The sequence below is a fragment of the Oryzias melastigma genome, linkage group LG6 (genome assembly GCF_002922805.2).
Source record: "Oryzias melastigma strain HK-1 linkage group LG6, ASM292280v2, whole genome shotgun sequence".
Classification (NCBI taxonomy): domain Eukaryota; kingdom Metazoa; phylum Chordata; class Actinopteri; order Beloniformes; family Adrianichthyidae; genus Oryzias; species Oryzias melastigma.
The window spans coordinates 25,438,879-25,463,854 of record NC_050517.1 but is presented as its reverse complement, the minus strand read 5'-3'; the positions used below and the strand labels follow the sequence as shown (position 1 = coordinate 25,463,854).

The window sequence follows — 24,976 nt, the reverse complement described above, 5'->3', positions numbered from 1 at the left end:
AAAAAAAAAAAGAGGGAAGTGGAGGGAGGAACCCATTAAGTACAGAAAAGGGAGGGAAAAAACCAAAAGCACAAAGATGAAACCCAATTGGGAGGAATGGTGATCAGCCCAGGGGAAAACACGTGACAAATTGTGCAAGTTTTCCCACTTAAAAAGAGGAGAAAGGCCTGTCATTTTCACCATATGTATACCTCAACTATGAGTAACAAAATGAATAACATTGTCTAATTTTTAAAGAATTTATTAGCAAATTTTGGTGGAAAAATAAGTATTTGGTCACCCACAAGCAAGCAAGATATCTGGCTCTCATAGACCTGTAACTTATTCTGTAAGAGGATCCTATGCCCTCCACTTATCACCTGTATTAATGACACCTGTTTGAACTTGTTATCTATATAACAGACACCTGTCCACAACCTCAAACACTCCAAACTCCACTATGGCCAAGACCAAAGAACTGTCTAAGGACACCAGAAACAAAATTGTTGACCTGCACCGGGAAAACTAGTGCAGAAAATTGAATCTGTAGTTGGTAACCAGCTTGAAATGAAGAAATCAACTGTGGGAGTAATTATTAGGAAATGGAAGACCATACCTACTGTAAAGCATGGGGGTGGAAACATCATGCTTCAGGGCTATTTTTACAATGAAGAGGACCAGGATGACTGATCCATGTAAATAAAAGAATGACTGGGCCCATGTATGGTCAGATTCAGAGTGAAACCCTCCCTCCATCAGCAAGGGCATTGAAGATGAAACGTGGCTAAGTCTTTCAGCATGACAAAAACACTACCAAGGGTAATGAAGGAGTGGCTTCCAAAGAAACATTTCAAGGTCCTGGATTGGCCTAGCCAGTGTCCAGATCTCAACCCTTTAGAAAATCTTTAGAAGGAGTTGAAAGTCCGTGCTGTCCAGCGACAGCCCCAAAACATCACTGCTCTAGAGGAGATCTGCATGGAGGAATGGGCCAAAATACCAGCAACAGTTTGTGTTGTGAAGACTTACAGAAAACATTTAACTTCTGTCATTGCTAACTAAGGGTATATAACAAAGTATTGAGTTAAACTTTTGTTATTGACCAAATACTGATTTTCCAACTTAATTTACAAATAAATTATTTTAAAAAATCAGACAATATGATTTCATTTTTTATTTTTATTTTGTCTCTCATATTTGAGGTATACCTATGATGAAATTTACAGGTTCTCTAATTTTTTTAAGTGGGAGAACTTACACAATTGTTGACTAATTAAATACTTTTTTGCCCTACTGTAGATGGTGTATGTGACCTTTTAGGACTGTACAGTTTCAAGGCTGAACAAACCGGACTGTTATAGGTTCATGGCTCAAACAGAAATAAAATACACAAATCTTTTTCCTGTTTTATGTTTTTGTTTTTTGCAGAGGAGTCGCTGAGTAGCCTGCCGGCCTGGGATCTTCCCACTGTCCCCGAATCCCTCCTGTCCACAGTTGGAGACCATGACGTTACACTTCCCGCCAATGTTACCAGTCCTTTCTCCACCTACCAGTGGAATACCACCATGCCTGTGCGCACCAGAAACACCTCAAGGCTCACGACAACAGCAGCCACCACCACCACAGCATTGCCGACCACCAGCACCCCAACCGTACTGATTTCTACCACAACAGGAGCACCACCAGAGTCTACCCCTCCTGTTCTGATCACTATCCAGGACACTGTGACCAATGACAGCTTTCAGCTGACAACTGTAACCACGACAACACCATCAGCAACTACTTTTAATGTCAGCAGTACCGAGATGACGACGCCTGTGGCGACGACCGGGACTGTTGTGACAGTATCGACTAACACCACACCTCCATCTGCTCCAACCACACAGGAAAACCTCATTGTCATCACCACAACTACAGCTCAGCCTACGACCACCTCTACAACCACCACACCTGCCCCAACCACCACCGTGCCCCCAACCACCACCACCACTACTACCACCACCACTACTACCACTTCAGCTCCCACTACCACCACCACCATCACTACCACCACTGCTGCACCTTCAACCACCACAACCGTTCCCAGCACCACGACAAAGACACCAAACACAACCATCTTTATTCCCGTTCAAACAGCACCGCCTCCAACCATCCAAACCCCCTCTTCCACCAGCACAGAGGAAGTTCCTCTGCCCTGCAATGTGACTGAGAAGTTCTGGGTCAGAACAGGTACACAGCCTTTCAATTTTTCACTTTTTTTAAGCAAGAACTAAATCAGTTTCTTTAAATCAATTAAAAGATTTCAGTGGACTTCATCATTACAATCCATGGTTACTGTTACCTTTTGGCCAAATCATGTTGAGATTATCAGAATTTCTATTTAGTTTGCTTTATTTTATACTGTACATTTATATATTCTACATTGTACTGACCTGCCATTCTATCCAAGCCAAAGACACGGTGTTGTAGCTAACATCCTTTTTCTTCTTTTTTTTTTTTTTCCTACCACAGTTTTGTCTATTGAGCTGCGCAGAAACCGCCTGGACCTGATCTTGAAACAGAACCTCTCTAAAGGATTGAGCCATGCCTTGCAGAGAGCCCTGAACGATTCCTCTGCGATCGCACAGGTCAGTTTCTCAGCTCCAATCTCCACAAATCTGATAAACATGCTTCTGCAGCTTTTGGCTAAAGGTCAGTTCAGTCACATGATGCTACATGCTATTAAAATCATTGCCTGAGGAAGAGAAGCATTAAGGGAATTCTGGGCATTTTGTGTTTTAAACTCCGTCATGGCTCAATGAGATGTTTTTTTTTTTTTTTTTTTTTTTTAACTGAAATGATCTTCCATCATCTGCATCGATTAAAGCAAAAGCATCAGTTCAGTCATCTGAATCAGAATGTTATCAGCGGTTTCATCCTTGCATGATGCAAAGCATTTGTTGCCTTGTTTTTTTTTTTTTGGTGTTTTCTTTATATCTTTCATCTTTGCTTTTGTTCAGTACAAGGACAAGGTCTCATTCTCCTTGGAGCGGATCCAGTTCAAGCTAAATTAAAATTATTTGCTGTAAATGTGACGTTTATGCCCTGTTTTGTTTTCTGCATCATAGATGTGCAGCAGAGGAGGCTGTCTTTCTCTCGACAGTCTTGTCTTTTTCTCTCTTATTGATGTCTTCAGCAGCGGGGTTTATTTCAGTTTCTTTTTCTCCTTCCTCACAAATGACCACTCTCTGCCTCTTTATTTTGTTTGTGTTTCTTAATATTTACATTTTTCGTGCAACTCTCCTCTTTCGGCCTGTCCGTCAGGCTGCAGCTTCGGTCACTGCCGATTGATTTTCTGCCCACCTGCCTGTCTCACTTGTCTGTTGGTCTGCTCATTGTGCCTATCCGGCCCTCTGTGTCTGTCCACCTGCCTCTCTTCATCTCACCGTCTCTCCATCTCATGTCTCCATCCGTCTGCTTCTTCTATTTTTATCCAGTTGTTTATATGCCTTTCCGGGGAGTGACTCAGAGTCTTTGCTCTCTGGTCCACTTTCATCTTCTACCCCCCTGCTTCACACAAATGCTCTCATACACAAACTTTCCTCAGTTCTCGTCTGTCGGCAGATGAGAGACTGAAATTTGACAATGTAGATCAATAGGTTGAGAAATAATAGCAGCAGCAAGACAGATGAAACGCCTTCACATTAGGACTGTGTTGTTTGGCTAAGCAGAACATAATGGGATTGGTGTAAAGCTCAGTATGTCACTGAAAAATGCTGTAAACCATTTTTTTACAACCTGTTTCGCTGACACATTTGTTGAGCAAAAGGGCAGCGGAGGTCAAATCTGTTTCCCTTTCAAACATGCTAAACAAAGGTTAAGCTACTCGACCTTTCGGCTTTTTCAAGAAGTGTGCAGGAATTATAAATGGATTGCTGGGTCTTATGGTATTTGAAACCAATGAAAATTGACATAATTATCTTCATCAATTTAGGAGTTTTTATGTTATCATTCTGTACAGATTAGTACTTTGTTTTTTACACAAATGTTTTTTTTTTCATTTGTTAGACCTCCTCACATATTTTGACTGATGACCTGCAGTCTTCCTGATGTGTCTTAATCAGTGATGGACGTTTGTCTGAGAAAAAGAAATAAAAGTTTCAAATGTCATAAGAAGACAAAAAGAGTTTGATATCAGTACAGCATGAACATTTTGGGAAAAAAATGCATCAAATCATTTTTTTGTCTGCAGAGACTGGAGAAGATCAGATTTCCGCCAAAAAATACACCATCTAAAATTTAATTTAAAAGAAAATTTTCAGGACATCACAAAACTAATCTTGCACATATAAAAAATCTTCACCCCCACTAAAAAGGGTTGAAAGAAATGGTGAAGCAAATAAAAAAAAGATAATAATAACACAAAGGAGATACAAATAAAAAACAGACACGGCAACATTTAAAACCAAAATTTGAGCAATCATTTGAAAAAAAAAAAAAAACCTAACAAAACCATAATCTATAAGAAAAACCCAACACAGGAAACATGCCAAAGGCTGAATGACAGGTGGATCTGCAATCCTTCACAATGGTAACCCACAGACACAGAAAAACAAATATTAAGATGTGCTTTAAACTAAAAATTAAACAAGGAATAAATAGTAACGGCAGAATTGGCAAGGTCACAAAATCTGATAGGGAAAAGAAAGAAGAACTTTACAGTATAGCATTCTAAAATCCGCCAACCTCCCACATCACCAATGAAGAGAGGAAAGGAATGAACTGTCAAAACCGACATATCCAATACAATTCTAACAGCAGACATAGGAAAAGCCACTGTCATTCTGGACAAACAGACTATGAAACAAAAATGCCCTTCATGGGCTTATTATGTTTTTCTTATTTTCATCAAGACAATAATTAAAAGATCCATATACATGGAAAAAAGAAAAAGACTGGTTTCTGGTATGAACCACAATTACAATGCAATAAGATAACAAAAGATGTATATCACAGCCAGCATAACTCAGAGAAGATCTGGTGCACCATAATCCATAAAAAAGGCTCCCCTGTGCCCTATTGTTCAAGAGAAATGGGTCAGTCATATACATCCTGTCATAGGTCCTGGTATAAATGATAAAACAACTGGCTCAGGAACTCATCAAGGTTAAAAAAGAGGAAATCCTTATTTTACATGTTTTCTTCTTGTATTGACGTAAAACTCAGATACTTAAGGAATGCACAAACCTTACAGCAGATGGGAAATTCTCTCTAATAAGGTTTGATGCTAATTTAATTTATTTCTGTCTTAAAAAACATCCACAGGCAAAGGTTTTGCAATGAAGGAGCTATAATGAGCCATTTTTTCAATGAACAAACAGCCGATACAGGTCCAACCCAATGCAAACTCACACCATGGAAATGAAATGTGGTTTATACACTAAAAACAGAAAACAAAGACAAAAGAAATCACGTATAATCTCAACACTCTGCCTGTTACAGAAACATATGTTTGATTCATGAGGAAGAACAGAAAACATAATAACCTTTCTGGACACAAAGACCTATTACAAAGAGAACAGCAGCATTCCGATTATAGTATAATGGAAACACATAGAGAGCAGGACCTGCTATGGTCATCAGAACACTTCATTGCACACACACTGTCAGTCATCAGAACTCAGTATGAATGAACTAGAATGATCACCAAAGAGGAGGAAAAAAGACAATCAAACACACAACAGAGCATTGATGGGATCCAAGAAGATAAGAAAGAAAGGAGAACAGCTGAAATCAGTGAAAAGACAAAGAAAACACAGCAAGAAGGCAAAAAACATTTGCAAAGAAATCATAAACATCAAATAAATAACAGAAATAATCAAGAAAGAACATAAACACAGAAACTCATACAAATCTTAGACAAGTATTGGTTCACCCAAAGGATGAAATACAGGAAGACATGCAGTGTGATTTAAGAAAATCAGTGTATGTCTAGGGAAAAATATCACCAGACAACCAAGATATACATTTAACACAAGGAAAAAAAGAGCACAAAAATGAACACAAAAACAGGAGAGCAACTTAAGACCAATAAAAGAAGAAGCAGTTATAAAACCTCAAGTCAGTAATAACAGATCCTAACAGATAATTTACTGTGATTTTGCTGTAATGAAAACTTTTACATTTTTATTTTTTTATTTTTTTATTTAAAGCTTCAAATTGTGAGTGTTTTTGGGGGGTGAAGACGACCTTCAATGTTTGACATAACAACGGAGAACCAGGAACAACCTCCAATAAATGGCCACGCGCTGAAATAAATGATCCCTGAAGACAAAATAATACATTTTTCCTAAAATAAAGAGATGTTGCACTGACATAACATGCTTTTGGATTTTCACAAATATAAATGTGCCCAAATGTGTTAGTAAAAAGCTGAATTCTTTAATTGATGAGCTGTGGTCAGTCAGTCCTCTATCAGCAGAAGATCGAAACAGTTTGCTGTGAATGTCACCACTGCAGGAGGTTATGAGTAAATGCTGGCACGCCATGTTTTAATGCAAAAGTGCAGCTTTGCTAAAGGTCACATGTTAAGTCAGCACTGAAGTTCTGCTCATGTTTTATACTGATAAACATCCATATAGATTTATACACTTGCAAGTGTGGAGAAAAGTTGCCATGGAGACAGCATTTAAAAAACAGGTCATGTCATAAGGAATTTTTGAACCTGGCATAGATTGTGTGCAAATTTTCAGAGTTTTGGTGCATGTGAGGTTGCATGAAGTTTTTTGATTATAAGTTGTTGCCTTGGTGATTATGTTTCTATCAAAATGTTCAGGGACTATGTAGCATGGATGTAAGAAATGCTGGCAGGTTGAAGGTTTTACTTCACTCTGTGGTTTCCTAATCATAACTAGAGATTGCAGCCTTCACGGTGCTGATAGATCCATTGCCTTGTCAAGGGTTTGATTATTCTGCAATTTTCATGTCTGTACACCAAAGTACATTTTTATACTTTTGTCATTGCAACCATTTTTTTTTTACAAATGCCCACACCTGCATTATTGTCGTTATAATTTTAATTCATTTTAATGTGTAGGGCAGAAAGCATTTCCACATAACTGACATCCAATTGAAAGAGGAAGACATGGTTATAGACGATAAATTGTATATGTATTATTGTAGATGGTGTCCACACATCATTAGGTGGAAGCAGAAACTTCATAAATTTTCAGAACTGTAGCACCTTCTATTAAAACTTGGAATTGTGAACATATAGTTTAGTGTGCATGATTGGGCAAAAAAAGGTTATCATTGATTTGTAGAACTCTTGAGCCTTTTACACCGGAGCTTTAGCTGGCCCGCCGGCAATTTGCTACACGGTAAAGAGCCACAGAGCTGCGGTAGGTGCTGTGCCCGGGTGTGCGATCCCTCTACCTTCATGGGCTTATTATGTTTTTCTTATTTTCATCAAGACAATAATTAAAAGATCCATTTTATTACTACTTTTCCCTCTTGGGATAATGCTGGACAGAAATTCTTCAAACTGGGTGGAATTATAAAACAGACGTTATTCAGGTGCAGCTTCTGTAGTAATTCACGCACAGAGAGAGTCTCTAAAAGATCTAGTGAACTCAGACACAGCAACATGCTTGCTGGAGCTTCTGTAGAGCTCTCCAAAACACAAAGACTCAAGCAACTCCCTCAACATCGTCCATTTTTCTGTGAATGAATAAAGTTCTTCGGCGGTTGCTCTGAAGCTGGGGTGCCCGGGGCGTCAAGGCGTAAAGCATTAAATTTGACGCAAATTTGACGAATTATATATACAAATATGGTGATAAAACAACTTGATACTTAATTTTCATGTGTCTAATTTTGTTTCATTTTTAACAGCATAAACGGTAGTCTTTTTCCTTGTTTTTAAGGGCACATTTTAGTTCATTTGAATTGTGTGGACATATTATGGTAATTTAAATTCACTTCATTCTAAAAAAAAATGGGTCTAATATAGACAGTTTTTGAAGTGAGCCTCTACATGGAGATTCTGTCATTTTTCGGCATTCTATTTCTGTTTGTTTCTTGGCTTTACTTGCAACTGGTGGCATAAAAAGACACTGAAAGATTAAAAACCCCCGCAGTCAAGAATATTGTTACTCATAAAACATCTGAAGGAAACAGTTAATTTTTAATTCCACGCTCGTTCTATTTGAGTTCAGACATAAAATGAAAGATCCAAAAGGCTTTTTTTTCTGTTTGATGAGTTTCAAAACCCAAAGGTGTGCTTTTGGAATTAAAAAATGATTTGGTGGCTTTAACTAAAAACTAAAAAGCTTTTTGAAGTTTGAGAAAAGCTTAACTAGGTTAGGAATAACAGCATCTACTAGATGTTTTTTTATAGACTTGGTGAGTAAGGGTCATGTAAGGAGGAGGAGATACAAGAACACTAAGACGGATGACGGTTTTGGAGAAAAAAAAGAGAAGCTGGGAGCAGCAAGCTAATTCACCTTGGGGAGAAATGGAAAAGATGGATACTGAAAGAGGACAGAGCTGCACAGAAACAGCTCCAGCTGCTTATTGTATCTGAAGGTTAAAGCTAGAAGAAGGTAGGCGGTGTACACTTCCAGAATTACAAGCCGTTGACTCATCGTGTTGTCTGTCGGTAATTCAAGGACTGTTCAAGGCATGAACTGAAAAAAGACAAATTTTTATTTATATGAAATAAAATATTCTCAAAAGGGTCATTTTACCCAGTCCTGTTATTTGGAAAGTTTGAACTCCTACACACTTCCTGTCTAGAATAGTATTAAAAATTTGACAGGAGGACCCAAACATTCTTAAATCTGTCTTTCTGTTGCAGGTGGAGCAAGACGACTGCAGCCCTCACAACGTGACTCTGGGTTACTACGTGACCAGTGGAAAGACTGTCTTTGTTTCCTCTCTTGTTGTCCAAGCCATGAATGCTTACGGGTTTGACAAGCTTCTGTCCGACATCAGGCAGCACACCCCGCTGGTCAAGGCGGTTCTGGTCCCCGTGGCAGCCTGGCTGCCTGTTCCAAGCATCCACCTGCAGCTGAAAACAGGTGACTAAACCTAACTCGATTTTTAAAAATTACTTGCGTGCTGGAGGGAGACTCGGGGAAGAGTAAAGCCGAGATAAATTTAGAAAATTCTGATTACATGTGTGCTTCCTAAAGCCCAGACGCCCCTGATTACGAAGCAAGTTAATCGGCCCATTTATTTATGCAGCCTTTTGAAAGAACCCACATTACAAAAGAAGGCTTTCTAAATCTAGCTGCTTTGTTGTTTGTTCCAATTACCCCTATAGGCTTGTGTTCAGTAAATCAGTGCAGTTACACAACAAAAGCATTATAGTTTAAAAAGATAGATATCCACTATAATTACGACTCTGTCTTCTGTGTTTTGCACACTTTATTAGATGTATTTAAGTGAATTTAAAAGGACCATTTTAACGTTTAGCATTGCATGAAAATTGAGACAGACAGCCCATTTTAAAGTCCCACTTGGATCATCTTTGATCTATTTTGAAAGTGTTCCTATTTGTCTTTTAATTATGATTACCATATATCATCCATCTCCAATACATGCCGGTCTCTAGTAAACGGCGGGTCTAACAGGTGTTTGTTACTTTAAACACCAGCCTCTAATTGGGGCCGGGCTCCTTTAAGATGATTGTCAATTTTTTGTAATAAACACCAGGACTGCTAAAGGCATATATATATTTCTGTTTAGTCAAAATAAAAAAAAACCTTTGTTTCTAATACACAAGCTATGTCAGAGTAAAGTAACACTCAGAAATGCAATATTAAGCTTAATGTGTTTCCATTATAAGATAAAATTCACAAGAACATGTTAAAAACACGATTTTCATCATTGTGCCAATCTAATTCTCACTTCATCTATATTTTGTTTCTATTGTAAAATTGTTCCCAGTGGTCTTTTAATTATAATTTTGCAGTTTTTTTTTTTTTTTAAGCAAAAATCAAAAAGTCTGTTGCAATTTTATAAGACATTTTTTTTGCTGAGCTCCAGGAGCTTCTTAGAAATTTGACACTCCGTTGAGGGCGGGACTATTGGCACAGAAGTTAGCCAGCACTAATGTTTACACTCTCTCCTGCTAGCTTATAGATCTGTTTGTGTAGCAGAGAAGGGAGACTTTGCCCCATCCGTGGCAGTTGCTACTTCACAAAACCAGTTTTTTTCAGACCACGGGTTTTCCTCTGCTCCTGATCCATCATGATTTCAAAAAAGAAATACTTCAAAACAAATTTTTAATACTAAATTCTTCTCCAATATGAAAACAAAAATGTTGCAGGAATATGTTAAAAACACCAAAAACACATTTTTATTCAAGTGGGTCTTTTGCTCTCTCTTGCTAGCTTTCCCCCTTCACTGCTTTATTTTCCCTAGAAAATAGAAAATGGAAAAAGTGGGTTTTTATTTTTTTTGGTTGCTGATGCTTCAAGTAAAATGTAGATCCACCCAGATAAGAACTGCTCCTGTTAGTTTTGCAGCTGTATGTGAAGGAGGCACTTGAAGCACCAACACAATCCATTTGTACGTTGTTCAGCTTATTAGAAGTAAATACATTTACTGATTTACCCTCCAACACACAATTTGCATACAATTACCAACTGGGTCAGCTGTGTTTGTGCCTGAGAAGGAGTTCAGATTGAATTCAGTAAAGGAGTCTCTAAAAATAGACCTAAACCCTTCAGTGATATTGAATCGTATTGCGACATGCCACTCTTTATATAGTGGTTTAAAAAAAATGGAGGGAAACAGAGTGCTTTAATAAATGAAGGGCAACTGCAGCAGAAGGGCAAAGACAACATTAATAACCTCAGACTTAATCTACTGATGGACTCAATATTGTTTCCCCCCCATGCACCTCACCAGTGTGGAACTGCGGGTGCTGACAGACATCCACTTATTTTAGTTGTTCTCATTCCAGAAAGAGGCGATAATCCTCTTTCTATGTCACACTGCTTTGGTTTATTGCTTCCAAAGACATCTGAACTAGAGATCCCAAATACTTGATGAATTTGTATGGGAAGTAGCAGTGGCATGGCTCAAAAAGAGGGAGGACTCAGAGTTGTCAAAAATATTGGAGCTGACGAAAATATAAATTGTATGTAAATTATTTATTCATATGGAACAAACTAAATGAAAAAAAACATCATAAGATACATGTTTTTCAGCCAACCTCCCATTGAAGCTCCTTATTGAATAAACACCCAGGTAATCAACATCAGATTAGACAGGATTTATGGAAAACCAGCAGAAGGTTGGCCCTCGAGGCCTGGATTTTGTCACCCCTGCCGTAGGGGAAGAACACAGATTTGCCCCAAGTCTTTCATATATTGGATTAGAGCTGTGAAAAAGCCTGGAGCCTCTTCCAACTGGAGGTGGCAGACATGTGGTAGTATCATGTTGCGTCAGACCAGTGTGAACATCATAAGCTAAACGTGTGTTCAAGAGTGCGGTTTTAGCATGTTTTTTTGTTAAATTGGACTTTACAACACGAATAATCATAAACTAAGCTGTTTTTCAAATGTAAAATATTATCCTTAGCCACATACTTTGCCTTAATTAAGGATGAGCTGAGAAAATATCACTTAGATGTTTCACACTTCAGGAAAGATTGCAGGGTAAAATAGTGTTTGATCTACTGTAAAAGTGTTCCCAGTGTCTTTTATTTGTTATTATGCTATTTTTTAGCCAAAAACTGTGTTGTTTTCTAGGACGTAGTTTCTGCAGAGTGGCAGTAGTTCATTAGAAATTCACCTCTGAGTTCCTCTTAATTTACCGTATGTCCTCCATCATCAGATAAATGAGAACATGTTAAAACACAGTTTTCATCAGAGTAGGTGTGTAATGTGAGGTATTTATGGTATCAGTTACAAAAGTTGCCCAGATGTTTTAAAACTAAAAATAATAATTTTTATTTTCCTTCTTCTTCTCAGTGCTGAGGTTTGTTGGTCCGACAGACAACATCTACTCCTGCAGTTTTGTGCAGATGTTGGAGCAGCGACTGGGGAACGCCTTCGATGAAGCGCAGGACAAAGTGTTGGAGACTTACAACAGACTAAGTGTGGAGGTAATGCATGAATGGATGTTGTATTGTTTATGTAAACCGGACAGCCAAGTGCTTTACTCTGTATTACCATGAGGCACACTTGTCAGGTTAAATAAAGAAAGTTCCAGGTACTATTTAAAACAGGATGCACTTTTTCTATTAACTATGTGATAGTTTTATATAGAAAAAGTAAAAAAAAGTTAGACAGTTTGGTTAGAAAATAAACAGTTTTGATTTCAGAGTAGGGTTCTGTGCTTTTTTGCATATACCCAAATGTGTATCTCCCTCCCAGTTTTCTTCTCCGTTATCAAGGTAGCCTCTGAACAGCAGGATAAACACGGCACTCGCAGCCTTAAAGTCCTAAAATAACTCTCAGCGAGCAGACGCAGATGTAGGGTCCATTCATAATTTATCCTCTGAAATATTAACACTCAGAGGAATATGATGGGAATTTCGAGTATTGTGTTTCATCATCCACTTTACTAACATGACTCAGATACATTACTTTCAGAGCGCCACACAGGTCTTATTATGGAGATAATAAAACCCTTGTTAATTTAAGTGCCATTCTGTGTCTGGGGCTCCATTCCACATCCTTTATGTGCGTCTGAGGAATTTCGCGTGATAGCTTTAGATCTGGCACTATAGATTTTTGAATTATATATGTGTCCGTGGCAGCCTGTTAGTCTGTTTGCTGCAAATAAGAAATAAGAGTGGAAAAAAATCACCTGTTTATCTTTTTTTAGGAGGTTTTCTGTAGTTAAACATGATAAAGTATGATCAAACATCTGCCACTTAGCCAGATCTAAAAGCTTTTTACTGCTGCTAATTGTTTGATGCTTTATGATGTGGTCGGTATAGTCAACCTCACAATGTTTCTGGAATGCTTTTAAGTAGAGATAAGCTTAAAAAAGTCTGTTTTATTTGTTCAAATGAACTGATAGAAACTTAAATATGGCTCTTATTTGGTTTTTGAAATCTTGTGAGAGCCCAATCCCAAACAACTTTGTTATTGGCTAAAAGACAGGAGACTTTCAGCTACATGCAAACGTCAATGATAAGTCTAAGTTTGGTGGCTCGATGTATCAGAAGGTTGCGTGTCATGTTGGAGTCACCAAATTTGTGAGGTTGCACCCACTAACCTTTGCATGTTTGTTGATGAGGAAGAAAGTGACCAAAAAACTAGTCCTTTTAATAAAAGGTGTCCATGACAAACAACAACCTGTAAAATGGCCCCCACAAATATATTCCCCGAGGCAGGGCCTACGTGGCTCCAGGCCTATGTTTGTCAGGACAGAATTAACCCCCCATGGTCCTTAATATCTTATTGGTCATTGTCCGTGCCCTTGCTTCTGCCAGCAAGATCATTTATAGCTTTGTTTTCCAGTGGAAGAGTACTGATTAGGTCCTTTAAGCTTCCCCTTGCAGGTTTCAACTGGTCTGCTGCTCCATATGGGTTAATGAACTGTAACAATGCGTTCATCAAAGTATAAAAGTATAACACGGTATAAAAGTATAAAAAACCATTTAGTATAAAGCTTCATAATGCTTTACCATTAGTCTCATACGGCTTTCTGTTTGTTTTTTACTAATGAATAGAAACGTGATATTAGTATTTAAAAATCGTGCCTGTTGAAATCGCAAATTATGAAAAAAATTTTAAAAAGTAGTAGGATATGAAGTTGAAAATTAAAAACATTTTATTTAAATTCAAACAGAGTTTTTTCTTTGTATCCCAGCCCCACTCATAATCTAATAATTTGTCATGTTGTCACAGCTCTTTAATAATTGGAGACGCTTCTTTTTGGAAATTATTCAAAAATTGCTTTTTTTTTTGCCTAAACCAGGCTTTAATATTTCTATGCAAATTTCACACAAGCTCCAAGCAAAGATTTACGATAAAATTTGCCCTAAAGTTTGCAAACAGGTCTTCTAGTATTTGTATTTTTTCACTCTTAAACTGAGAAAATAACCTAGTGTCTTTAAACTTTAACCAGTGTTTATGACATAACTTTTAAAATACTGCTAAACTAAAGTTTGTTGAAAGAGAGAGGAAAACAGAAACATTGAGTTTGTTTATGTTCTTGAAATCAACTGATATAGATGTAAATAAATAGAGTAAATAAATCTAAATAGAACAATATGTGGAATGTCTGCAGTGCAAGAACAAACATATAAAAGTTCAGAATTATGAGGTTCATTTTTCACTCAGCCCTGCGACAGACTGGCGACCTGTCCAGGGTGTACCCCGCCTTCGCCCTTCAGTAGCCGGGATGGGCTCCGGCACCCCCGCGACCCCGAAAGGGAAGCAGCGGTCAAGAAGATGGATGGATGGATGGATTTTTCACTCAATTCTCAGCTTTTCTTTAAAAAATTGTACCTTTCATTTATTTTTTTATTTGATCTTTTTTCCCTTAAATGCTTAAGTGCATGTTTTCATCTTGGAGGATCTCTAAAGCAGCTTCAGTCTTGCTTGTGTAGCTGCTGTGACAAAAGCACAAAAATCCACAAGGATAAAGCTCTGCATAATTCTGCATGTATTGCATTTACCTCCATGCTAAAAGAAAACAACAGTCAAACTGGCGAATGCTTCTTTTAGGAGAAAACACACTCAACAAAGTTGCATCACAATATGTAATTAACCTGTTGGTGTTTGTTTGTGTGCAGATCCAGAGTGTGTCCCAGGAGCCGGGCTCACCCTCAGTCACTTTGGTGTACTTGGTGAAGAACGAGGACACCATTCTCAACGGCACCATCTCCAGTGGACTTCTCAACCAGCTGACGGCAGAGCTGGTGGGGTACTTTCTATTCTACCCACCGCTGGTCATCGCTGAGCGTAAGTGCAACTAAACAAGCTCAGACATGCTCTAAATATGCTATACTGACCTACGATAGATATTTACAATCAGGGTAAATTGCATCACTTGTTAATACAGCATGATGCTTAATTAATTAAAAAAGAGTTCAAGCAAATTTCTGGTTCTGGCAGCAACTTAAATGTGTAAGTTAGATCCATAGACTGAAGGAATGTATTTTATCTGAATTTTGTACTTTTCTGCATCCAGCTGCAGACACACTACTGCAGCTCACGTTACACCTCTGATAAACCAAATATTATCCGAGCAGGGTTCAAACTTAACTGATCCATACCGTTAGATGTAGAAAAAGGGAAAGGATACCCATTTGAGAGAACAAACTGATCATCTCTGAGCGTAACATTGCGGCTAGCAAAATTTGTATCTCTCAGGGAGACTTTGTGTTCTGAGAGACATTGGTTTGATCCAGCGCTCTCAAAGTAAACAAATTATCGGATTTTTTGTATTTGACCCTTTACTGAATATTGTTAGTCTTATAATTTTTTTTTATTTATTTGTTGAGTTTGTTGTTCTTCAACATTAAAGACTGCAGCACAACACACCAAATATCTTACTTCTGACTTTAAATGAAGAAGTGAAAATAAAACAAGCTTTTCTACTCTTTTTGGCTTCAATACTTTTCAAAACAAAGTATTCACCGATACACAACAGTAATCGACAAAATCTCAGCTTTCAGTAACATTAAGACCTAGTTTTGAAACTGGGCTCTTTCACATTTGTTTAATGTGATTTGTTTTAAAAGACATTTTTATTCAAACAATTGGGTTGAAATTGTAATTCGCCTTCATCTGTTACATCACGAGCAGCAATTAGCATAAAGTTGAAATGTGTAGCGGGTTACTCTGTGTCATAAGGTATGAAACAAAACCAAGAAAAAAGTATGCTGCACAACTACATGAACAAACACAGAAAGGGAAAAGCTGCTGGGAATGTATTGCGTCTGTAGTGGGTTTTACATAACTTCTTTTTGATAGTTTTCAGGTCATCTTAGATCTCCTAGTCAGCAGAAAAAAATTGATGACATGATTGTATAATTAGCATGCTCACATAACAACTTCTCCAATTGAAACTAAACTGGACCATCTCTTTCTTCACATGCTGTCTCCTGTGGCAGATGTTACACAACACCCTCACATCCTCCTCGCAGAAGCTTTTACAACCTTTTATGCACAGCTTTTTTACTGTACTGCAACCAGCAGTAAGTGCAAAACCAGTCAGCTTGAATCCTTCAAATTCAGGAAATCAAATCCTGCGCATATATATGCAGCAAGTCCTAAGAGGCAATCCTCAAAATATTCATGCAGGGATTGTATGTTTAGCAGCTAAACTGTATATCTAAATAGAAAAAAACAATAAGGGTCTTGAGTTTTTACTATATGCCAGATAGTAGTGTAAAGCAGTGGTCCCCAAAGCCTGGATCGTGGACTGGTACTGGTCTGCAGGTTGCTTGGTACAGAAAAAATACATGCGCTAACTTAGATTATTTCAGTTTAGTCTATTTTTGTATCCTTAAAGGAGTTTTATTTTGGAAAACTGCCAGATTCTGTTCACAACATCTGTCTTGGCTATATGACTTAAAGCAGCTAGCCACATGGCTACCTGGATTGCTAAGCTAGTAGCCCAAAGCTAGCAAAAACCGAAAAAATTAAGCATTTTTGGAAAGTTTCTTTGGGGAGAAAAGAGCTAGTGAGAAAAGCAAAGAAGAGCCTTTGACTTCAAAGAACATTAAAGTTGCTGTTTACTGATAAAACCAGATGTTTTCCTCGACTTACGTAATTATTGAGACAGTTGTTCTCATGTAGCAGAAGCAGCCTGAAAAATGTTGGAGACCACTGGTGTAAAGGACATTAATTTGAGACTTGGAGATAGAAAACTCAAATAACGGGATGTAAAGGACTAGAATGAGCTAGTTAATGACAAAGACAGTTATCTAAAAGTTTAAATTGCACCTAAGAAGGTAAGTTCCCATTAATTATCCATCATCTATTCATTTTCTAACCCATCTTAATCATTTTTGGGGGTCACAGAGTTGCTGGAGCTTATCCCAGTCTGGATCTGTTGCAAGGCCACACAATCACACTCTAACAATCCCACCTTAGAGTCAATTTATCAATCAACCTATGAAACCTGTTTTTTTTAAATGTGCGGGAAAGCGATGGTGCCCAGAGAAAACCCACGCATGCATGAGGAGAACACGAAAACTCCACACAATTTAGCCGGGTATCACACCAGAGACTTCACTATGACGCGAAACTGCTAACCACTACACCACAGTGCAGCTCTGAAGTATCTAACTAAATATAAATCTGACAAATACTTCTCCTGATTGAGTCAAAAAAGATTAGAACAAACTAGTTTGATTAAAAAATTAAACAAGGTTGACTTTAATTAAAATATAAAATAGGATAAAAATCGAAAAGCCAATTAAAGAAAACAGTAATAAGGCACAGACTTTCCACTTCATTCTGGACTCTTCTTTTATCACATTTTCTATTTTTTTATCCAACAATGCAACAAAAAATGCTTCTACCATAATTACCCAATTTATAAGCCTGGCCAACAAATCATAACTTTAGCTTTGGATGCTTCAGAGTAGTTCACTTGTTGGGTTCTCGCAGAAGCAGCCAAACAATTATTAGCATTCTTAGTTATTCACAGACAGCTGCAAGTTTTTTTTAGAATTTTTATTTATAAAAATCCCATTTGAAGAGCTGGTTTTCACTTTTTCTCAACTTAAAAACCTCATCATTGTTTGAAAAAGCCAGAATCACTCCACATCTATTTTACCAACATTTCTCCCTCTATTTCAACATCATTTTGCCTGGTAGTTAGTGACGCACTTCACAATATATAAACAAATCACTGATTCATTGAGCTGGTTGAGGATCTATTTTCCTCCCTGCTTTGGTTCAGCGTTGCCCTCAGGCTGGACGGCATACACACACAGACACGCAGCTCTGGCTCTAAAAAAAGGATTTTACCCTTGAAGCTTTATTTTGGTCCTGAAAAGCTGAGGGGCTGGAGGTGGAAAGAAGGACTGGCAGCCATGAGAGGAGTCGGCACTCACACAGGACAGACAAAGATGTGCTGAGCGAGCTGGGGAGAGGTGACGGAAACAGAGGAAACGGAATCCAGGTTTCATGGAGGATAAAGACACAACAGCGGTTTATTTTTATCAGAACCAATCCATTCTTTTCACGCCTAATTTTCAAGCCGTTGCATAACAGTTGTTTGTGGCTGGCTGGGAGGCCTTCATCAGCACTGAAGCACCGAGCGCTCTGCAACACTGCATCATTCATGACAGCATATGTTTGACCTGCGTCTCCAAACAGGGGGTTCAAGAGTGCTGATCCTCTCTAAGTGAAAGAGACAGCCAGATTAGTTTGTTTTTCCTCATGTAATAATAAGTGGAGTGAAAATCCCTTCGTCGAAATATCCGCCGTGTTTATTTTGCAGCAGTCTAGCAGCTCAAAAAAGAAAGACTTGTTTGTGGACTACTTAACTCCTTGATGCATTTTGATGCAAATACACATCAACCACTTCTGTTCCAAATTTGTTTTAATTTAGGATATACTTTAAAGCAAAAACATAATTGTCTTTTTTTTTAGATCTTGCTTAATATATATTATTTGTTAGAAATTCTACATTTTTTTTTCTTTTTTTTTGTGGTTAGCATAAAAAAGTCAAACTGCAGAGCTGTCCTCTTGTTTTTTTATTCCAGTCTTGCCTCTTATGCCATCTGCGAGGTTTTAAAAGGCCAAACAGCTGTACAGCTCCTATCATCTGAATCCTGCCATGGGCAATCTGTTGTCCATGTCCCCCGAATGAGCCAATTTTAGCCCTGTGAGATTAGATTAGTATCTGTGTAACTGTGCACTCAACACCCAAAGGGCTGGAACATCACTCTTCACGCAGCCCATCCAATCCCCTTAGCCTGCTTCATTTCTGTCTCAGAAAAAACAAACATTATGGCTGCAACACCAAACCCTCAAGTTTTGTGCAAATTCTCATTTCATTTATTCCAAACAGAAAAGGAAACAAGTTTGCATAATGTTTTCTTTTATGACAACAGTTTAAAGTTAAAAATTAAGGCGTAAAAAAATTTTGTTGCAGATGTCGGGCCCTAATAATGTTGAAATTCAGATTTAGCACCACAAAATCTTCACTTATTTATTTCAATGGGTTACAAGGCAGTGTTAGTGAATGCAGCCGGTTTGGACGCCTTTGGTTATTGGTGGTGTTTGTGATTTTAAAAACATAAACAGCAAGATCCAGAACAGGAGCCTCCGGGGAGGAAGAGGAAGCCAAGGAACAAAGCCGATGGTGTTAGGATATTTACTAAATGTAAACATATTTAAGACATGAAAGGAGAAAAATCTACTGTTTATAATTCAGATTCAGCTTCTGCCTCATAGTTAAACAGCATTTTTGGCCCCAAAAAGTATACAGCGAACATTCTAGTGAAAATAATCTGTTCTCTTTTTGAATATTATTGTTGTGTCCCTTCCCGCTATTGTCCTGATGCATCCACTTGCAGGAAATAGATCCATTAACAACTTCGTTTTCTTCGTCTGAGCTGCGATCTGGCTCAAAACTGTACAGCTGCATAGCTCTAATATTTTTTGCTGTTTTCTTGCTATGCTAATATTAGCTTGGGCTTGTGAGGTGCTATAAGCTAGCAAAAGAGAGTGCATGCAAAGGAATGCTGGGAAATTAGTGAGGCTAACTTCCGCACCAATAGTCCCGTCCAAAACTCAGGGAAATTTCTAATGAACTGAAAAAAGTATGTCCCAGAAAATGACACAGGCTTTCAATTTTGGCCAAAAACTGCATCAAGTCTTTTAAAAATGTTTTAACATCCTGAATTTTTTTTTTCTTTCTAACTTTTTGTTCAATTTTAGACAGAAGGCCCCCTTTAGAACAGTATTTAGTGGAGACTGACTGAAGGTCATCAGCCCTGGACTACTGTGCTTGACAGTAGGCATGAAGCATGACTTTTGTCTCAGATGATTAAAGAACACTGTTCCAAAATCTCTTTATGTCTCTTTAAACTTGTTAATCAGTCTCAGTTAATCCGACATGACTCCAGTGAGAGTTGGGCACGACAGGAGTTGTCCTTTGTCACCGATTCTGCTCAGAATTTTTTCTGTGCAGCTAGAGACAGAGGGACTTGTGGTCTGGGAGCACCAGACTCAAATCTCTGTTCTTTGATGATGACTTAGTTACTTTAGCTTTTATAAGCCATCCCACCGAGTCTTGCTGGGGAGGTTTGATGTGGTAGGAGTGAAAACTCAGCTCCTGCCAACCAACTGAACAGAAAAAGGTCAAATAAACTTTTCTTTTATTAGCTGGACATGATGTGTACCAATTCTTTTTGATGGTTGTCAGTTTTTGAAGCTACAGAAATTACTTTTTTATGATCACTTGCATTCTTTAAATAAAAATACTTTCTGTCTGACACAAGTAGTTTTACATGAGAATACATTACTGTAGTTTTAGGAACCAAAGCAGAAAATAACACACAAAACTTAAGATAGACAATAACAATTTTCAAAAGATATTAAAAAAAACATAAAAACTGGTACCTGCTTTTGCTTCCTGCTGTGACTGAAACCACTTGGAGTAAACAATGTACTCCTGGCTCAGTAGAATTGGGTTCAGACAGATGGAGAAACCTGGAAATAAAGAGAGTGGTTGACAGATTAATAGGACGCAGAGCGAGGTCGAAGGACTGATGGCGTGATGATGTGGGTATAACGGTAGAAAGAGGCGGTTAGTTGGGCAGAAAGGAGCAGGCATTTCAGGAAGGAAGTAGGTTGACAGGCACACAGAGGAGGAGGCAGACAGGCTGAGGGAGGATGGATGTGAGGAAATAATGACGAGTACTGGAACTACTGCACTTTTGTAGCACATTTACTTCCTTATTTGTTCATTACTCTCAAATCTTTTTATTAAAATCCGTTATAATTAATACATAATATTAACACTAATATATTTCACACCAAACTCTATTAATTTTTTATGGATTATAGGTGATTGCAATCTAGGGGTGTGTATTGGTAAGAGTCTGGCAATACATATCCTGATATCTGTCTCACGATACGTATCACGATATATCCCAAGACTGTAGCAAAGCAATTTTTCACTTTTTTTTTTTAGAGTATGACTTAGAAAATGACTGAACACACAAGTTGGTTCTGTGAGATCTTGTTGTTGTTTTGGTCGTGGTGTAAAACAGCTCAGCATGCTGTGCTGCCAACTAGCGGCTGGATGTTTTGGTGAAAAACAACAACAAAGGACAATCATACATATTTCGTTAAATACCGTCTTGACTTAATTTTAAATCGATAGAGGTAGCCAAATGAAATATTGCGATATATTGTCAAACCGATTTCCCCCTACACCCCTATTAAAATCCATAAGTAAAACTTAATTTTACGTACACACTTTTTGAATAGATTGGGCAGAAATCTAGCTTATAGAAAGCTCATTGAAAGAAGGAAAAAGCACATTTCTGATGACATTTTTCGTTTTTACTTGACTAACACCTGGAGCAATATTATTCTGCTGTTATGGTTCAGGTTTCTTTTTCCTTTGAAGTGGCAGATTTTGCCCTAATCCAAATGCTTGCAGCAAGCCGGACAGCCTGCAAGGGGGCAGCTGATGCACAGCATCAGTTTATGACCCAGCTGCCCCCAACTCCACTCAAAAGTAGCTCAGAGAACCACACAAAGGCTTGTTTTCTTGCTACAAAGCCTGTTCCACAACATGTAAGAGGAAATGTTTTCTTTCAAACACCAATGATTTAGGGGACTTTTTTTGCTCATTCTGTCAGAAAAACAGAAGCTGACTGCTTTACTGTGTTTGATGAAGATGTCTGATAATAATACTGCTTATGTTCTGTCAGTCTCCACTAAATACCTGTTTCCAAGTAAGTCAGGTTAGAAAAGGAATCTGCTCTAAAAGTGCAACCAAATTACATTAAACAAGATTTTCTGTGGTGATTTTAGATGGGAGTAGTGTAAAAATACAAGACTGGATTGTACCGAAGATCAAATTATGTTAAAATATTATGTATTTAGCACATAACTAAAAGTATTTAAAGACAACTTATAGATAAACCTGAAAATGCTGCCAGAACAAAAAAAATTTGGTCAGGCTTAAGCTGTGTTCACACTGGCCATGAACACCTCAAATGCAGGTTCTCCGACCCTCAAGGAGCCCATGGTGTTCACTCTGGTTTAGCAGGGAGGGGCTTCCCACCTACAGGTGAAAGTGATTTAGTGTTAAATGTCAAAGTGGTCCAAATCTGGTTAATCTTGTTCCAGGCTTTTTCTTTCACAGCTCTTTTCCAATATACGTAAGACTTGGCGTCATATAATTCCAGCCGGACACAATTTCTCCTCCATGATCAATTCCTTAAATGGTTGGCACTTCTATCGATTAGAAAGGACGTCATCCATACGTCACTGCCAAATCTGAGACCCTGATTGGTCAAAGTTCAACCTGGTTTCGCTCGCAATGGCTGTGTGTTTTGTACGTAGAACCTGAGAACGGTTGTAGAACTTGTGTATGTGTAAGAGTTTTGAATACGGAAGACCAAAATGCACTTTTACGAGTGTTTACATAGACTTTTCATCGGAAGTGGCTGCTTGAACGCGCATTGCCGAGGGCGGTGTGAATGTAGCTTGACACATAAAGCATGAAAAAAAAAAAACAAATAAGAAACAACTCTGATTATAAATCAAGTTCTTTTTCAGTGATTTTCCTGTGTTTTTTGTCTCTCTTTCTGCAGCACTAGAATACCACAATCTGAACACCTCCACAGCAACCAGGAACTACTGGGTGATAACAGGTAAATTGCTCATTAGCACTCACAGATGCATGGAGCAAGGGGGCTGCTGGGTGATCAGCACCAATCGATCACTGCATTGATCTGACAAAACAGCAGTTAGTAGAATTCCTGCTGCTGTGCAATTCAGCAGAATGGATTTTTTTTCTTTAAATTCTTCCTCCCTTTTGTCCTCCGCCACCCCCCAACTCTTTACTCAACCTCAGCCTCTTTAGCTTTTCCTTTGCTGGGAAAAAACCCTACTGATGCATAATTCACAGTTTCCTGACTGGGTCTCTGGGAGAGATCACTTCACATCACATTAGCTGAAGATGAATGATGGCGGTGTGTTTGTGTGAAGTCTGTCCACTGGTCCGTCTCGCTTACTGCCTCTTGTCAGAGATGCTCTCCTGACGGAGACTGATCAGGCACCTGTGGGAGTGCAGGCGCACAGGTTCGTGTCTGCGTGTGTGATAGAGACTGACGTCTGATCTGCAAGTCACCAGCTTCGACAGGCAATTGGAGATGATTTAATGGAAGGGAAAGTCATCCAGCCTTTCTAATATCCATCTCATCATCTGCTCCGGTCTTCTCAGTATCAATACTTCCTGGATGCGTTTGTCTTCATCACCCCTCATGTCCATGTCTATCGCTTCCTTCTGTAAACCTCTTTCTTCTCACAGTGATCCAGGATGTGGACAGCTCCTCCCTGGAGGCTAACTACCAGAGCTTTGCCAGTCTCATGGAGCAGAGGCTGGCTGAGCTGTTCCTGGTGGCCGGCAGGCAGGGCTCTCGCGCCGCAAGATCCCGCCGGGCCACCACTGTGGGCGGCTACACCGTACAGGTATTCCATTGAACAGTTTTTGAACACGAAGCCGAAAATTGTCTAAATAGTCATCTGAGCTGGCATCTGGCACAAAGCTGTATGCTCCCATATTGCTCACAATTTTTTTGTGAGGGGCAGTAGGCTAGTGGGTGAGTGTGTCAACAGAGGGCTCAGTTATGGGTGATGGGAAGGGAGGATGGGGTTGCTCCATGCCAAAATGTCCCGCCCCCAACTCAGAGGCAATTTTTTAATGAACTCCTGCTGCTCTGCAGAAATTATGTCCTAGAAACGACACTTAATCTCAAAACGGCAGAATTCTAATTAAAAAAAAAACTGGGAACACTTTTAAAATGGATCAAAAGATGATCAGAGCAGGTCTTTAAAAGAACCTTAAGATAGAGAACATTGAAACTAGCATGAGAATAATTTTTGCTGATCAATAAATGCAATATCTGGTCCATCTGACTTCAATAAAAAGATGCTTAACTTCCATGTTTGCTCTTCAACAGCTGTATTTTGTTTTGAATTCATAGTTTTTTTGAATTTTTATTACATACTGACACCTTATAAATGTCACTTACTTGAAAAAAATGTTATTCAGCCCAAATATATTTCATGTTTAAAATTAAAAGGTTATATGTTCTCATTTGATTTAACCACAGATACTAGTTTCCCCCCAAAACCAGAAACTTGGAATTTGTTGGATTAATGATTAGAATTGAAAAGAAAACTTGGATTCTGTCAGAACGAAAGCCGGTTGAAACTGCTTTGAAAAAGAACATGTTTGAGATGTATTTATTTCTCGCTGTAAAGCAGCTGCGGGGTTGTTGAGGTGATGATGGGTTGAGATAGCAAAACTCCGCTTATCTGAAATGAAAGCATTCGTGAGCACAGAAGTTACGAGGCATGTGTGATGTTATTTTCTGTTTGTGTCACCTCCCAGCTCAGTTTTCTTTATTGTTCAACTTCTGACTCCTGCCCGGCGCTCGCACTTTCTACGTACGCTTCAGGGTTTTACAGTCTCCACAGATGACCAGATTTTGGGTTGCAGACTTGCAGAGAGAACGACAGGGAGGAGGTGCAGTCTGGAGAAAAACCTCCAGCTAAAATAATTACATATCCTCTCTTTATGACAGAAATCAAATTACCAGACTTGATTAAACTGTGTGATGTGTTTGTCAAATTAGAACATGTGTTTGATGTATGATGAAAGGAAATGGAGATTTCAAGTGACTCAGTTATCCTCGAGTGTCTGAACAGAAGCTGGCTTATCTTGCAGCCCATGCTCAACTTGATCAAAGACACCCAGATTCTGAATTTTGATTGGGCCATAGATATAGCAGACTGCTGGTGTGGAAAGATAATGGATTTTTTATTAAATCTGTCCTTAGATT

The 24,976-nt window shown here is 38.5% G+C and overlaps 1 protein-coding gene across 2 annotated transcripts in view; it reads left to right on the top strand.

The window, feature by feature from the left end:
* kiaa1549la (KIAA1549-like a) overlaps positions 1-24,976 on the top strand; it is a 119,129-nt gene that overhangs the window by 47,769 nt on the left and 46,384 nt on the right. For both annotated transcript variants that reach the window (XM_024282030.2, XM_024282029.2), the window contains 7 exons: positions 1,405-2,205; positions 2,488-2,603; positions 8,810-9,032; positions 11,937-12,070; positions 14,717-14,885; positions 22,721-22,780; positions 23,440-23,600. In XM_024282030.2, coding sequence (XP_024137798.1) covers positions 1,405-2,205; positions 2,488-2,603; positions 8,810-9,032; positions 11,937-12,070; positions 14,717-14,885; positions 22,721-22,780; positions 23,440-23,600 — 1,664 coding nt within the window. The remainder of the gene's footprint in view (positions 1-1,404; positions 2,206-2,487; positions 2,604-8,809; positions 9,033-11,936; positions 12,071-14,716; positions 14,886-22,720; positions 22,781-23,439; positions 23,601-24,976) is intronic.